We start from the raw sequence: 16,853 nt of genomic DNA on the forward strand, positions 1-16,853 counted from the left end.
ACAGCAAAGATGGGCCCCCTTCAGCTCTGGGCCCCATAGCAGCTGCACCCCCTGCACCTATGGTAGTTACGCCCCTGGGCAGATGTAACTTGTGCAGAGAGAATTAGATTTGGGTGGGGTTTTACTTCAAAGTGAGATCTATATTGCAGTGTAAAAATAAAGCAGCCAGTATTTACCCTGCACAGAAAGAAAATAAATCGCCCAAATCTAATTCTCTCTGCACATTTTACATCAGCCCCCCCTGCAGTGCACATGGTTTTGTCCATCTAGGAAGGATTTTGTCAGAAAGAGTGAACTAGAATAAGGCCCTATATTTCTTAATCGCAAAAGCATCTTTGTTTGTGCAGTCGGTGTAACACATATGGAGTCAGAGTTTTTAAGATTTTTTTAATGCAAATATGTGAGCATTAGCTTTGTATGTGGCTTTGAATGAGACCCTCTTTGTTTTATTTTTAAATCCACATTGACAGTGATAATGAATGGGTGCTATAAGTAGTCTCCCAAAGGGGGAACTTGGATAGAAATTTATGAGCAAAGGTAAAATGATGAAAAAAAACGAATGATCAACATGGTTTCTATTTATTATGATGTTGTGCTTTCAGATGTATTGGAGTTTTTACAGTTCCATATACTGTAAATAGTGAGAAGCGGGGGCATTTTAAGAGGTGGATGTTACCCATAGCAACCAAACCAAACATATTTGATATATTATATATATTCTAGAATGTGCTAAATAAATAAGAAGTAGAATCTGTTTGATTATTATTTGCAACATCCCATCTTCAATAGAACTCCCATTTAGTAGGTAAGGTAAATTCCTTCTGAAATGGACAAAACCATATGTACTGCAGGTGGGGCAGATGTAACTTGTGCAAAGAGAATTATATTTGCGTGGGGGTTTTCTTCAAAGTTAGATCTATATTGCAGTGTAAAAATAAAGCAGCCAGTATTTTCCCTGCACAGAAACAAAATAATTCACCAACATATAACTCTCTACAGATGTTATATATCTCTCCCCCCCCCCCCCCCCCCCCATCCATGGTTTTGTCCATTTGAGAAGGAATTTGCCTTTGCGAGTGAACCACAATAAGGGCCATAATCCAGTGGTTCCCAACCAGGGTCCTCAAGTAACAGTGCATGTTTTCCAGGCTATCTTGCAGGTGCACTCATTGCTCTCTGACACATTTTAAAAGATCCACAGGTGGCGCTAATTATTTCACTTGTGATTCTGTGATGAGACTTGGAAAATGTGCACTGCTCAGGGCCGGTGCAAGGTTTCTTGGCGCCCTAGGCAAAATCTGTCAATCACCCCCCCCCCCCCCCGCACCTCACCTACAGTAACTAGGTGGCATAGATAATGCAGGGGGGTAGTAAGATGGCATAGAGAGGCACAGGGTGGTAGGGAGGAGATTAAGAAAAGCAGGGAGGTAGGAAGGGGACAGAGAGAAGTAGGGAGGAGATAGAAAGGCGCAGGCCGGTACAGAGAGGATAGAGTAGGGTGGGGTGATAGTGAGGAAATAGACACTGGGTGGCAGGGAGGGAATAGAGAGAAGTGGGAGATAGACACAGTGAGTTAGGGAGGGAATATAATCACAGGTACCCCAGTACATTTGAAGGAATGCAGTGACAGTGAACTAAGCACACACACACACACACACAGTACACTGTCCCCATATACATACTACATATAATTGGATGAAATATAATCAAAGCGCTAGGAGAAACTGGGATAGAATAGGTAAAATAATAAAGAAAAAAAAAATTAATAAAGAAAAAAATATATATAATAAAAATAATAAAAATAAAAATAAAAAAGAGAAAAAGGTTTTAAAGTGAAAGGAGAAAGATAAAATAAGTATGCAATACCAATAAAATAAAAATTAATAAACAACGGCTTTTTTATGTTTAAGCTCTCTTTTGAATTTGTTGCAAAGTCTTTTGCGAGTGTCTCCGAGACCTCTATGTACAAAGGATAGCATTTTACCTCAGGCCGGGACAGTGAAGGGAGGTGTTACTGCACACCGCTGCTGACACCTTCTCCTGGTGAGTCCCGCTGCTAACACCTTCTCCCCGTGGCTTCTGTTGCTGGCTGGCTCCTTCTCCATGTGGGTCCGACTGCTGGCTGGCTCCTTCTCCCCGCGGGTCCCACTGCTGGCTGGCTCCTTCTCCCCGCGGGTCCCACTTCTGGCTGGCTCCTTCTCCCCGCGGGTCCCACTGCTGGCTGCTTTTTCCCGGGGCCTGCGCTGCTCCGGGCTGTCATTCGAAGGCAGGGGCAGGAAAGGGGCGGGTCTCGGCCTGTGATTGGCGGCCGGAGATGCCCTGCATCTATGTGAGGACTGAGGAGAGAGACGCCAGCTCTGACCGGACACTCATGGCCTGATCCCCCGGCCCGCAACTTGGGGGCGCTGGCTGCTGCACTGACTGCTCCTGCCGGGGTACACACCACACGAAGACAACCAGAGGATTACCCCCGCCCTCCAGTGGCTGGCACCCTAGGCAGCTGCCTAGTAGTAGCGCTGGCTCTGGCACTGCTGGAGGTAATTGAAGACCAGGGTTGGGAACCACTTATCTTAATCCCATGCTTTGAAGGTTATGTAGTATAGTAGTCTGTGTCAAAAGCCTTACTAAAGTCTGGGTTTGCTACATCAATAGCACCTCCTTCATCTATTGTTTTTCCAGTCAAAAAACTCAATAAGATTTGTATGCATGGTCTCTCCAGTAAATCTGCTGGTTGGGGATTCTGTAAATTGCTTTATTTGGGATGCTCCACAAGTCTTTTACTAGTGTAACCTTTCATGCTACTGTTGTAAGGTTTACTAGTCTGTAGTTGCTTGTATTTTACAGTGTTCTGAAATTACTCCTGTAGTTAGTGACTGGTTAAATCTTTTAATGGTGTTACCAGCATCTAAGCACTTTTAATATCCTTGAATGTATTTCATCTGGCACCATTTATTTATCCACTTTCCGTTTCGAGGATTCTAATGTGACCACCTCCTCTGTAAATGTATCTACCTGTTTTTTCATGATTGTACTTACAACTTATTTATGCAATGAATACTGAGCAAAAAGTATTATTTAATGTATGCCTTAGATGTGGCTCACAAAGGGCAGAATTATACCACTTTGTGAATGATATGGGGTTTTTTGGGCCCAAGTCTGGAGATTTACCACACAACAACTGGTCTTAACACTGCCTTTGACTCCTGAGTGGGCGATGTTTGGCATTCTGCCAGAAGGTACTGTACTCGTTTGCCCCTGGGGGTCCGCAAACGTTTAATTCTTGTGTCTGCAGCTGCTAAAAAATGTATTCTTTAATTTTGGCTACATCCTACTGCCCCCTCATTCTCTCTCTTCCCAAACAAATTGTTTCACATTTTTAGGATGGAATGGCTTGAGGCCTCTCTACAAAAATATCTCTCTAAATGTTTTGCTATTTGGGAGATTTTTATTGATACTTTGTCTCCAACTTTGAAAGAACAGGTTCGGAAGTGCTTTAGACATACTCTATGGCAGGGGTGGCCAACCCATCTGAGACAAAGAGCCCCAATTTTTTTCCTGTTAAGACAAAGAGCCGCAACCATTCAAAAATGGGCATGGCCTAGCTCCCAGAATCCCAGAAAAAGTTACAATCCTGATGATGTTTGTGAAGTGTCCTTTTTTCTTTTCAATAAAGGACACTTCACAAACATCATAAGGATTATAACTTTTTCTGTTTATTGACTTTTATTGTGTTACACACCCCTTGAGAGGTTTCCCCCAAGTTCCCCTTTTCTAAGTTTTATGGATTCCTCTCTAATGCTGGGTACACACCAAAACGATTTGGATTGGAATCGGATTGGATGCAAATCATCAGCAGATCGTTAAGCACATGATTTGCATCCGGTCCGATCCTAATCTGATCCGATCTGTATTCAGTTGAATGGATCTTTTACAGATCCTCATTTTTAACAAGAAAAGCTAAGTATGGTGTAGGTGCACTGAAAGTCAAAATATTACTCATGCCCTGAAGAAGCCTTGGTGAAACGGTCTTTGGCTAGTATTGACTGCAGCTCCTAGTCTTAAATGTTTCCTAAAGTGTGTTGAGCAAATGAAATTAAATGTAATGTGTTGTATTAAGCCAGCAGCGGCGTGGGTGTCTTCTCCGGCTGACAACAGCCGACTCACAGCCGCTCTGCACCCGCAGCATAGGGAGACCGCTGAGACATTCAGCAGCCTGTCTAATAGCAGCCGCTGACACTATAAGTATAGCGGCGCAGAATAGCCGATCTAAGCCAGGTCCACACGGACGCAATATTAAGGCTTGATCATTTCAGCGGCATGATAAATTCTACAGCCGCTTGTAACACACTGTAAGCCGCAATATCAATTCTCAAGTCTCAGCAATTAAACTTTGGTTTATGAATGTATGAGCTGGGAAATGAGGTTGTCTAGTACTATAGTGAACAACCATTACCAGATATAGCTCAGTCTGCAGATTATCAGACTGAGCCCGGTCTCAGTCAATTTAAGGTGTCTGTCTGTCAAAATAAATAATAATCATCACTGCTTAAATAATATGAAACACTTACACTAAGAATAAATTTGAACCCACTACACAATAGAGTCAGAAGTGCAAATACCGTATAAGCAAGGATATACTGATCAATGAAAATAATTAAAGTATCCTCAGTTCTGGTGGCAATTGGGAAGAAACACTATTAGCCATATGCCAACACTGTAACATAAAATCTGACGCTAAGTATATCAATACACACAGAATTTTGCAACATTAAAGAGAACGAAGAAGTAACTTTTCCTGATACTAGATACAGGGAGAGAGTGATAAAAAGACACATTGGAAACATACAGGGACAATTTAACCCTGCAAAGCCCAGGACAGAGTGGAGCAGCGGTCATTTGTATTTTAAATCTTATACTTTTCTTTTCTTTATTTCTTTCATATATTTTAATATTTCACCAATTTTATTGAATATCATTAAAAGTTATTTTATGAGTAATATTTTGACTTTCAGTGCACCTACACCATACTTAGCTTTTCTTGTTAAAAATGTGTGTCTCTAATTAAGTAGTAGGTTGCACCTCCTGTTCTATGGGATTGTGCCCAAATCGTTTTGGTGTGTACCAGCATAAGGATGCTTTGCACTATTGGAAAACTCGTTTACCTCTGTGTCTTTATTTTAGGTCTGTTACTATTTCCTAAAGGCCATCTTTTTTGCTTTTCACAGTATTTTAAACCTATTTTTCAATCCAGATGGTCTTCCTTTTCCTTGTGCTTTTCTTAACTCTTTTGACAAAGGTCTGTTGAATTTAGTATTGCGCCATTTAGTTTTCCCAGTTCTACCTTCAATATTCCAATGACTCACTTACACATCCATCTCAGGGCAAGAATTAACCATCCTGAAATCCAACACCTATGGTCAGACAGGGTCCTTGGAATTTTACTCTGTCTATATAGTAAAGCATACTGATGGCAGTGTGGGACTGGGGCATGAAGGCCAGTCTCCAAAGAGAGTAAGGCCTGCCACTACAGAGGTTTGGCCAAAAATTAGTGAGTGCATGGTCTGGGCCCTTTGGTAAATATAAATATATATATATATATATATATATATATATATATATATATATATATATATATATATATATATATATATATATAGTAAATACTGTTAGTGCATGCAATGAACCAGATTATAGAAAATACACAATAGTTCTGTACAGAATAAGGTAACATACTGTATGTATAAAGTGTCCTTCAAATGCACAGTCTGCAACCTTATCCTTAGAGCATACCTCCCAACTTCTGCAGTTGGGAGGTTGGGACTCTCGCGGTCCCGAAAAGAGGGCGCGCCCTTGTGAAAAGGGGGCGTGGCCTCACGGGATGACGCGTCCTCCAGCCGCGCCCCCATTTTCCACAGCTCGTCGGCGCTGAATAGATGCACAGCGTCCATTCTTGGCAGGCTGGGGGGGACTCCCAACTGTCCCCCCCCCCCACCGCGGGACAATGGCGGCCCCGGGCGGGACGTGGGAACATCCCCGAATATCGGGACGTTCCCGCGGTAAGCGGGACAGTTGGGAGGTATATTAGAGGAGGAGGGCCCCAGGTGGTGGGGCCCATTGGGGATTTCCCCTGTACCACAAGGGCCAGTCCAACCCTGCCTGAAGGCTACTGGATCATAGGGTTTTCTCACATGTGTGTCTGATATTCTGTCTACATTTTTGATTATTGTGTCTAATATTGCATATTCGTGTGTGATACCTCACCAATTGCTTCATTAAATTCCCTCATTCAATTATCTTTGTTATAATTTCACTGCAAAAATATAGAAATACAGGAAATAAATCTGGTCTCAAGAATGAAAATCTGCCAAACTGTGCAACCAGCTATGTAGTTTAATTTCAAGTCCTATTTTCTCTTAAAGGTAAGGCACCTCATTAATGAGGTTTGCTAATTAAAATAATGATGCTGGATAATGCCAGTTAGCAGAATAACTTCTGTTACTTGACATATGCTTCTGCCTGAAATCACCTTGCTACTGAAATTTAACATGTCATTAAAGACTAAAATCTTTATCTGTAGTCATGGAAACAGACGGTGCCCTGCACTGCTCTCATTCCATTTGTGCAAGGCTAAGTCAGTACTTAGGAGACTATATTTTTCAAATGGCAGCAACACTGTTTTATTTAAAGTGAATCTGTTACCATTAGGCAGCCCGTGAAGTACAATTTCTCATTGCATAATGTTAATGTTAAAAACTAACTGGCTTATGACCATGGTGGACTGTTAAATATTTTCTATTCACTTTTCATAGCGACCCCAGAACTGGCAATTTGGCCAACTCATTAGCACAAGTATAATGAAGTAAGGGGGTGATTCTAGTTGAATCGCTTTCATGCCTGTTCCTACAGAGGAGCAATTTTTTAGAGACTGCGTATGCACATGTGCAGCCTCTGTGTGTCAGCGGGCATGGTGAAGTGATTATTCGCTGGCCGTTAGCACATACTGTAGTAGTGCATGTAGGGGGGTGGGGCGGCAGGTAGTCTTTGCGCCCATGAGAATTCCCAGCGCTTTATGGCCATTCCTGTAAAAACACTGGGCATTCCAATGGAAATTCGCCCATGACACAGGTGCGGGGACCAAGCAGCTGACGTCAGCGGATGTCAGCACCCGCCCATTCCCGCACAGGGTGCTTACAGATGTAAGACTCCAGGTGTCATAGATCTGCGAGCACTTGCAAAATCATTAGATATTATGTCAAACATCCATTTGCATACGTGTGGGGAAATTGGCGTGCGAGGTCGACATGCATTAATGTCGACATGGGGAAAGTCGTCAGGGTCATAAGGTCGACATCAAGTTTTTCACTGTTTTTTGAGCCATGTGCTGACAGGCGGTATTTCATGCCCTCCCATCCACTAGGGCGTGGTGGGAGTATAAAATAGTGTGCCAAGTGTAGCGAGGCACCGTACCCGAAGCATGGCGAGTGCAGCGAGCCATGCCAGGGGACGCAGAGCTACGTTTCACTGTCCACGTCGACTGTGTCGACATTGGGGGTAAAGAAACACTGAAAAACTCCATGTCGACCTTATGACCATGTCGAACTTCTCCATGTTGACATTATGACCCGGTCGAGCTAATGACCCTGTCGACCTAACCCATGTTGACCTTCAGTCATGTCGACCTTAATGCATGTTGACCTAGTGGTGTCGACCTAATGCTTGTAGACTTAATGCTTGCCTACCCAATGATCCCATTGCGTTAGGACAGTTATGATACTCATTCCACTGCCCATATTTAGAACAGGCGTGTTGCCCGTGCTTCATTTCTTTCTTTTTATTAAAATGTGTACTGAAAGCGTTTTGTTTGATAAAAGAAATACCTCTGGGAATGTTCCTGCCCAACTTTATTAGCTCATCACAATAATCTGGATGGGCAAATTAAAAATGTATGCTTGGCCTCCTGTTAAACTTTTGCTCCTACACAAATGCAGACAAAGCAAACACCCTTTATAAACTTATAATATTACGGTACTTATGTAGTATCTGGGCGCCCAATTTTGTGATTGTATGCCTAACCTTAAGGCATACAATCAGATGCGATTCGACACCATTTTCGGCAAAATCACATCGAATTGCATGCGATATCGCATGCGATTCGATGCGATTTTGCATAGGATTCAATGTTAACAAGGTCCTGTTCATTTCCCCACTATCCAAGTGGGCATAGAGTTGATTTTATATAGCGTGGCGAGCCACCGAGCCTGAAGCCTGGCGAGCGCACGCAGAAAACATTTTATGTAATCCGCGGCCCCTTGCGGGGCTCGCTGCGCTCATCGGATGCGATTCGATTTTAAAATCGGGCGCCCAGATACTACATAAGTACCAATATTACTACTGTATCGCAGAGTCTGTAGATTCTGTAAGGTGCACTGTTTGGTAGTTTTGTGCATCGGTTATTTATGATTGAAAGTTACATTTGTGTAAAGCACAGATTCCACAGGCTTTGTGCGGATATGGTCAGTTTATGCATAAACAATAATAATCATATGGTCTACATTTTCCATTCATCTGAAATGTAATAATTGTACTATGAGTGCCACCTGCTGGTATGAAAACGTTTTGCAGGGAATTTCCATTTTACGCTTCCGAAAACACAACTGGGCTTGGTATTCACACGAATCGGCACCCTAGGCAAAACTTCAGCTTGCTGCTGCCATCTTCACCCAAACACCAATACCGACTTTCCGACCAATACCGACATCAGATGAATGTGTGGCGGTGGCACCTTAGAACGTGAACACCTGCCATTTGCATTACATTGAACAAGGATGCCTCTCATTCATTTTGAGATGGTGGCAGGCTGGAAGCATGTGTGGCTACAGAGCAGGTGTGCTGTTGTGGGACAGTGTGTGAGGCTATGGAGCAGTGCCTGTGGTGCACACAGGGGGTTATTCTGGTTGATTCGCAAGGCTGCAAATCCGCAGCCTTGCAAATCCACCAAACCCCACCCTGCAAATGTCTGCCGCACGCCCCCCCCCCCCCCCTCTCCTCGTAACGTGGGTTCACCCGCACAGGCTGCAAATGGATGTTTAGCATAAACATCCATTTGTATGCTGCGGGTAACCTCCCACATCTTTCGATGGTCGCCAACCATCCCATGAACTGGCGCTCCCATGAAATGATGCGGTGATGCCCATATCCCTCCCAGTGTACACGCATATGGAAGTGCCTTGAAAGTCGCTATTATATGTGTGTACCTTACACATCGAAAGATGTGTAAGGTACACACATATAATAGCGACTTTCAAGGCACTTCCATATGCGTGTACACTGGGAGGGATATGGGCATCACCGCATCATTTCATGGGAGCGCCCATGAAACGCTTGTAATGGGGCAGCCCGGCGCTCCCTGCTCTTCTCCGCCCCCCTGCACGCCATACACCCAGTGAACCGAACTGTGGGTGCACACACCCTACGTCTGCACATGTGCAGAAACACGCCTGTGCAGACATACAACATCGGACCTCCGTGCGAATGCACGGAGGACCGAAATAAGAATAACCCCCAAAGACTCGTGACCTGTTTTTAATGCTCACCTTTCCAGAGTCCCATGACAAACACTGCATCTGCAACAAAGATCACTACTAAAATGGCCACAGCGCATTCGTAGTTTTGAGATTAGTGTCTAGAACATGGCAGGGGCAATGTTTCCAGAGACCTGTGCATGCGCTGTAGGCAATGGCAAAATGTCAGAGTCTATGGAACTGTGGAGAAGAGGGGACCCACCCAAATTCTGCACACAGGCCCCCTCCTCTGTTAAAATCCCCCTGGCTGGAGCATACAAGGTTTGCTGGACATGCTAGTGCATCTGGTGCATTATAAGGCTCTAAACACACTGGGCCTTATTCTAGTTCACTCTTTCTGACAAAATCCTTCTTAGATGGCCAAAACATGTGCACTGCAGGTGGGGCAGATGTTACTTGTGAAGAGAGAATTAGATTTGGGTGGGGTTTTACTTCAAAGTGAGATCTAAATTGCAGTGTAAAAATAAAGCAGTCAGTATTTACCCTGCACAGAAACTAAATAACTCACCCAAATCTAATTTTGTCTGCACATTTTACATCTGCCCCCCTGCAGTGCACATGGTTTTGTCCATCTAAGAAGGATTTTGTCAGAAAGTGAGAACTAGAATAAGGCCCACTGTGAGGGCAATAGGGTTCTTAAGCACCTAAGCTGTGGCAATAAATTGTGCTAAATGTTTCAAGCTTTCTGCACTGTGGCAGCATTGCAGCTTTCTGTGGCACTGTAAGGTAAAATTTATTTCATGTGTAATAAGTATAATACACATACATACATACATACATACATACATACATACATACATACATACATACTCAAGGGTAATTATGCCACTATATAAAGCATTGGTGAGACCTCACCTAGAGTACGGAGTACAGTTCTGGGCCCCGCACTATAAAAAGGACATCATGGAATTAGAAAAAGTCCAAAGGCGAGCAACAAAGCTTATTAGGGGAATGGAGAATTTAAGCTACGGGGAGAGATTAAGCAATTTGGGACTATTTACATTAGAAAAGAGACGTTTAAGGGGGGACATGCTCAACATGTACAAGTATATCAAGGGCCAATATAAGGAACTGTCACACACCCTATTTTCTACTAGAAAGGAATCTAGGACACGAGGGCATGAGTATAGATTAGAAGAAAAAAGATTTCATTCAGCTAGTAGAAAGAATTTCTTTACGGTCAGAACAGTCAAACTCTGGAACTCTCTTCCCAGAGAGGTGGTAACGGCTGGCTCATTAAATGCGTTCAAGGCAAAGTTGGACAAACATTTACTGGAGAAAAACATCCATGGGTACAAATAAGAAATATAATTTGTCTGTAAAATACCAGAACCTACCAAATCAGCAATGGATATCTATACCAGGTTGAACTAGATGGACGCAAGTCTTTTTTCAGCCTTACCTACTATGTAACTATGTAACATACATACATACACACACACATGGCTGATGTCCGGCAGATGGTGCCCCGCTGCCTCTGTGTCCCATAATGCTTTTATTTGTACCCCCTTCTACCTGCATCTCTGTGCATCTCTATACCCCTTTTGCCTCTCAGTGCCCTAGTGTGCATATAATTGTCCCCTTCTTCTGCCTGCCCCTTTGTACTTCTGTTTTCCCTCTGCCTCTGTGTCTCCTTTACATTATTGTTCTTCAATCTATGGTCTGTTTTGCATCTCTAAAACTTTGTTAGTGCCCCTTCTGCCACTTGTGATGCTATATGTGCTTCCGGTTTTCCTTTCCATAACCTTTCCCTCTGTTTTCTGCACTCTCCTACCATTATTTCACCCATACTCCCTGTATGGTCTCTCCCAGTCACCATGAGCCCCTGGCTCCTGCCGCATGTTGTATGCTACTTACAGTATCTACTCACCTGCTTCATTAGCATCTGCGGCCTGTCTGGTGGTAGAAGCCAGGGTTGTGCGCACCATCTCCCACTGGTCAGTTTGCATGGATAGTAGTTAATTTATTGACTGTCATTATACCGACACCCATTGACCAACAGTCAAAATATTGACACAGACAACATACATTCCTTATGCCGACATGATCAATTGACCAACATAGTCAAAATATGGACATATCAAATCAAATTTATCCTCAACCAGACCTCCTAGTACCAGGACTTACTTGCTTTCTTTCCTTCCTTCCTGACTGACCTACCCGACACATTCTCTCTACACTCTTCCTCAGCCAATCTACTTTATCATAATGTTGGACAGTTCACTACATATTGTACCATGTATGATTTTTGTATGTGACAAATAAAAAATGTGATTCTGATTTGAAAATGTCCATTGAGAAATCATAACCAGTTTAATAAAGAATCACAAAATGAACTTCAGCTCCCAGCAGCCCATGTTTTTTTTGTTGAGCTCAGTGCTAGTGTGCACTGGACACCAGTGCCCGTAATGTAATGCCTGGCCAGATTCAGCCATCTCACCAGGCCCCCGGCAGTGGAGACCTTCTTCCAGCATGTAGAAGATGGACTTCTTCAGATGCCTTTACAGTTTTGATATTTCACTTACAGTACAGTACCTCTAGATAGGAGCAGTGGCATAACTACTGAATGTAGAGGATGCTAGTGGAGGCCGCCAGGTACTGGCAGATAGCAGCGGGTAACTATAGCCCCGCAGACCCCCCAGTGCCCACACTTTATCTGTGCCTCCCCGCCACCACGGGGGCTGTGTCAAGGCAGCTGAGAGTTATGCCGGGCCCGTTAAAAAATTGGGGTGTGGCCTAATCGTGGGAGGCGTGACCATCCTCCCGCAATTAGACCACGCCCCAAAACGTTTAGGGGGGGTGAAAACACACTTTAACGTCGAGGGGGGTGTTATTGTTAGCCCCCCCTTAGCAGCAGCAGCAGCACATGCCTACAGCATGTGCTGTGCTGACAGCAGGCTCAGCATGAGCTCTCACACTGTCAGTGAGATGAGACACTCATGCTGAGCCCAGGGCCGGATTTGTGCCTAGGCCCGTGAGGCACCGGCCTCAGGGCGGCACCATTTAAGGGCGGCAGGCAGGCTGATATTCTGTTAGATAGCAGCATGGCACAGCGGGTGGGCAGCGGCGAGTGACGAGCGCCGCCGCCGCAGACATGAATTATCATATGTTGGCGGCAGCGCCGCTCGTCACCCGCCACTGCCCACCCACTCTGCCATGCACATTACATCACCGCTTAGTGGCTGGGTCCAACGGTCCCCCTGTGTATCCGGAAATGGCTCAGGCTCACTGCTGCCGGCGCCCGCCCATTGGCTACTCTACACACACACAGTCTATTGGCTGCGTATCCAGCAGCTGAGCGGCGCGAAGATCCTCCCTGCACTCAGTCAGTCACAGTGTGAGAGAGACTGACGGAGACACTGCTAATCACTGTACTAATAAGTGCCTCCCTCCGGGTCATCTGTACAGTGAGCAGCCCAGAGTGCTTAAAAAAATATTAAGGTGGGCTAGAGTTAAATTTTAATGAAATATATAAATAACAATGTATATGCATATATTATTACATTAAAATAGGGGGGGGGGGGGGACACAAAAATGTTGTGCCTAGGGGTGGCCTGACCCCTAAATTCGCCCCTGGCTGAGCCTGCTGTCGGCACAGCACATGCTTTAGGTGTGTGCTGCCCCGGAGGGACGAAGGGGGAAGGGAGGTCGGACCAGGGTCCCTGCCAGGCCGCTCCAGCAAGCCTGGGCCCGGATAATTAGTACCTGCCCCCCCCCCCCCCCTTCCCCTCTCGGCTGCCCTGGGCTGCGGAGCTATAGTTACGCCACTGGATAGGAGACAGTTGGTTTATGATCACAGGATATAATTTGCGTCCAAGGTATCTACTCCAGCTTGGTAACCCTTGCTCAGCTTTTTTTAATTTATTTAAGCCTCTGTTTAACCCAATTAATCCTTAGCTAGTCAACATTACAATAGGTTTTAATAAAGATAATTAATGTTTTCATGTAATAATTTTTATATACTAAAGAATGTTTTTTTTTTCTCTTTGGTATCTGAAACTATATAATGTATGTATTGTTATTCTTCTGTAGTCCTCCAGTTTAATTGAAGTTGGAAATCCTTCACAAAGTTTAGAAAATGTCTGCCGCTGGGCTTACCTACAGCAGAAGCCAGATACTGGACATGCAGAGTACCATGACCATGCAATCTTTCTTACAAGGCAAGAGTTTGGTCCCACTGGGATGCAAGGTACTGTATCTATATACATTTACATAAAGTATGCAACCAGTGCATTAACCATCATTTATCATTTTTAATGTTTTATAGCCATATCTTGAAACTGATCAGGTTAGAGAGGTTCAGTTTTGCAGGCCACTATCAAAAATATAGCAGAAATTGGTGTGTTATAGCTCACATCTAGGTTGACATGTACAAGGTTGATGTTGAAAAAAGGTTGACACATTAAAGGTCGGCATAAGTTTTTCGTGTTTTGTGTCAATGACAATACGTGAGCACGCGGACCCCCAATTAATGTTAAAATATCAAACAATAGCAACTACTGTACTTGTAAATCAATGTCTAATTCATTTTATAAGTAAATATAACATTTTGAAATAATATATAGAAAAATTCAATATTGTAGTTCAATACTACTTTATATTATATGATTGTCATGTCTCTTTCTATCATTTATACAATCCTATGACTTGCTCACTGCTTATACTGTATATGGCTACCATAGGTTTCTAGGAGTAACTATCCCCCTGGATATCTGTAAATAACTAGCATTTACTTGCATGGCTGTCGGAACACCAACGTTCTCTCCTCTCCCGGTTGTCACATAGAGATCATGTGATTCAAATTCATTCAGTAGTTTTTGCGTGATGCAGGAACGATAGAAGAAAAAGTCCTGTTATTTTATTTTCCCATCTCTGTAGTTAATAAACAGTCAAGCCACTGAGAGTGCTTTGCAGAGACATTGTTTGTGTGTGTGTGTGTATGTGTGTGTGTTGACCTTAGTGCCGGCTGGGAGTATTGAGCGGATGCAGTGCAAATGGGCCTACAGCATTAATAAATTTGATTTAAAACCCCGAAGCTTCGCAATATCACCAGGACAGGCAACTATTAGAGAACCTGTATACAATAGTACATCCCATTCGTACTTAATTTCTCATTGCCACAAATATTGGTGAAAAGCAATTATAATTATTGAGTCTGGGACTCATTAATTAGGAAATATGCCCAAAAGGGAGCTTTTGGCTGTTGGCAAACTTTGGAAACTCATATTCAGTAGAAGGAGAACAGATACAGGCACAGTCCAGAGGTTACACTGAATAATACTATATGCATCACTTGTGCGACTGAGTCAGGCTACACTTGATTATAACAGATGGTTTAAAAAATTCAGTTTGGTGAACTGATGTGTCTAGATGGACTTCTAAAAAACTGTACTTTTAATAAATACGAGGAGGTACCCAAAAGAATCATGTTCTAGAGGGCAGGTGCTTGTAGTAAAGGCATGTCTGCGGAACCCTTCTTAATGTGCTCTTATGAAGTTTTGTTTCTTTTTGGGGAAAAATATGCACCGGAAACCATTATTATGCTACAAATCGCTTACAAGGATGCTACCATGAATAAAACACAAGTTTGCAAAAGGTTTTCCTGTTTCAAACAAGGTGAAATGTCAATTGACTATCAATCTTGTTCCAGACGTCCTTCAGCCAACTGACCTGATTTGACTAAATGTCTAGTCATCCTCAAAGATCGCTGTTGGTCCATTTTTCACTCAAGGTCACGCAGTCAACCAAAGTTTTTATTTGAAAGCTTTGAAAAGGTTACGCCCTGATTTGTAGAAAAAACACCCCAATTAGTGGCAAAGAGGTGTTTCTTCATCCAGGACAATGCACCTTCCCACACAGCCCTGTGTTAAGCATTTTTTAACCAAAAACATGACAACTTTGCTTCACCCACCGCATTCACCCGATCTCTCCACGTGCAATTTTTTTATTTCCATGGCTGAAGAGACCTTAAAGAAAAACATTTTTCTGATATTGAAGAGGTGAATCAAAAACAGTGAAAGTACTAAAAGGCATCAAAGATGAGTTTTAAAAAGTTTTGAGCAATAGAAATGATGTTTAAACAAATGTGTTCATTTAAGGAGAGTGCATTGAAGGTGACTGAAGTTTAAAATTTCTACAAATAAAATATTTTGTTTGATAAATTAATTCCTGTTTCTTTTGTGTACCACGTCATATACCCCTTAGTCCACATGTTAGAGTTTTAGTTAACTGACTCCTTTGTGACCAGGCAGAGCTGCCACATCATTCCTTAGATATAGTACATAAGCTTAGATCCAGACACCATATATGTAAAATTGAACTTGGCAATTGTAAACATTAAGTAGCCAAAGTTGATGTATTGTTTGATGCAGAATTAACTGTAAAGGGTCCCAACATTATTTCAGAAAGTCACTATCTGCAGAGCTATGGGGTCATTCCAAAATTCTTCTTCTTTTTTGGATGTTGCTATATGATTATTATTGCTGATATATTTTTGTTAATAATATCTATCCCTATTTTTCTTATGTACTGTACAAAATCACCTTATTGAGTTTATATGGGTGAATACTATAGTCTTTAAAAAAACTTTAAAGACCCATACACACTGGGCGACTTTGAGCTGAAAGTATGCACTGAGCGGCTTTCCCCCCAACGATGAACGCGATCATCGTTGTCCATACACACTGGACATAGTCGCCCAGTGTGTATGGACCTTTAGAGTACCCCTAAGTCAGCTGAAAAGATGGGGAAGGCTGCTTTTCTCCAAAACCATTGCACTTATTCATAGTGATGACTATTTATTATCCATGGTTAGCAACCGTTGATGGTTAAACACCAATGGGTGATGGTTTTGTTATCTATGGCAGCCTTCAATAGCACATGTTTTTTGTTTTCTCTCCATTAGTGGACAAAATTGCAGATGATTTTATACCATCAAGGTGAACCTCCAGTGGGGACAATCAAATTATGGGTAATTCACCAGTGTCCATCCCTACTTAACCATTGTGATACATTGTATGGTCCCCTAGCAGCAGCATTTTTGGGATCAGATGAAATAACAAGGGGCATATATACCTTTCTTCCCTGCCATGGGTATACAGTGGGTGACAATCCTCAGGATGACTTTATATGCAGAATTTGGCTCCTGTCATGGTGCAGGAGATTGCAGTGCAGCAATTTGAGTCTCTTAGGCAGAAAGTCACTCCACTTTTTCAGGTGTGCGCGTGGAGGGGTGGCTCTCTCAGCCAATCAGCAGCCGCCCATTCATTTCTA

The 16,853-nt window shown here is 43.1% G+C and overlaps 1 protein-coding gene across 1 annotated transcript in view; it reads left to right on the forward strand.

The window, feature by feature from the left end:
* LOC146074120 (A disintegrin and metalloproteinase with thrombospondin motifs 2-like) overlaps nucleotides 1–16,853 on the forward strand; it is a 301,085-nt gene that overhangs the window by 172,186 nt on the left and 112,046 nt on the right. Inside the window, exon 6 of the mRNA XM_083181900.1 lies at nucleotides 13,614–13,770. Within this exon, the coding sequence (XP_083038026.1) occupies nucleotides 13,614–13,770 (157 nt within the window). The remainder of the gene's footprint in view (nucleotides 1–13,613; nucleotides 13,771–16,853) is intronic.

This window comes from Crinia signifera, chromosome 4 (genome assembly GCF_055691185.1).
Source record: "Crinia signifera chromosome 4, ASM5569118v1, whole genome shotgun sequence".
In the NCBI taxonomy this organism is placed as follows: domain Eukaryota; kingdom Metazoa; phylum Chordata; class Amphibia; order Anura; family Myobatrachidae; genus Crinia; species Crinia signifera.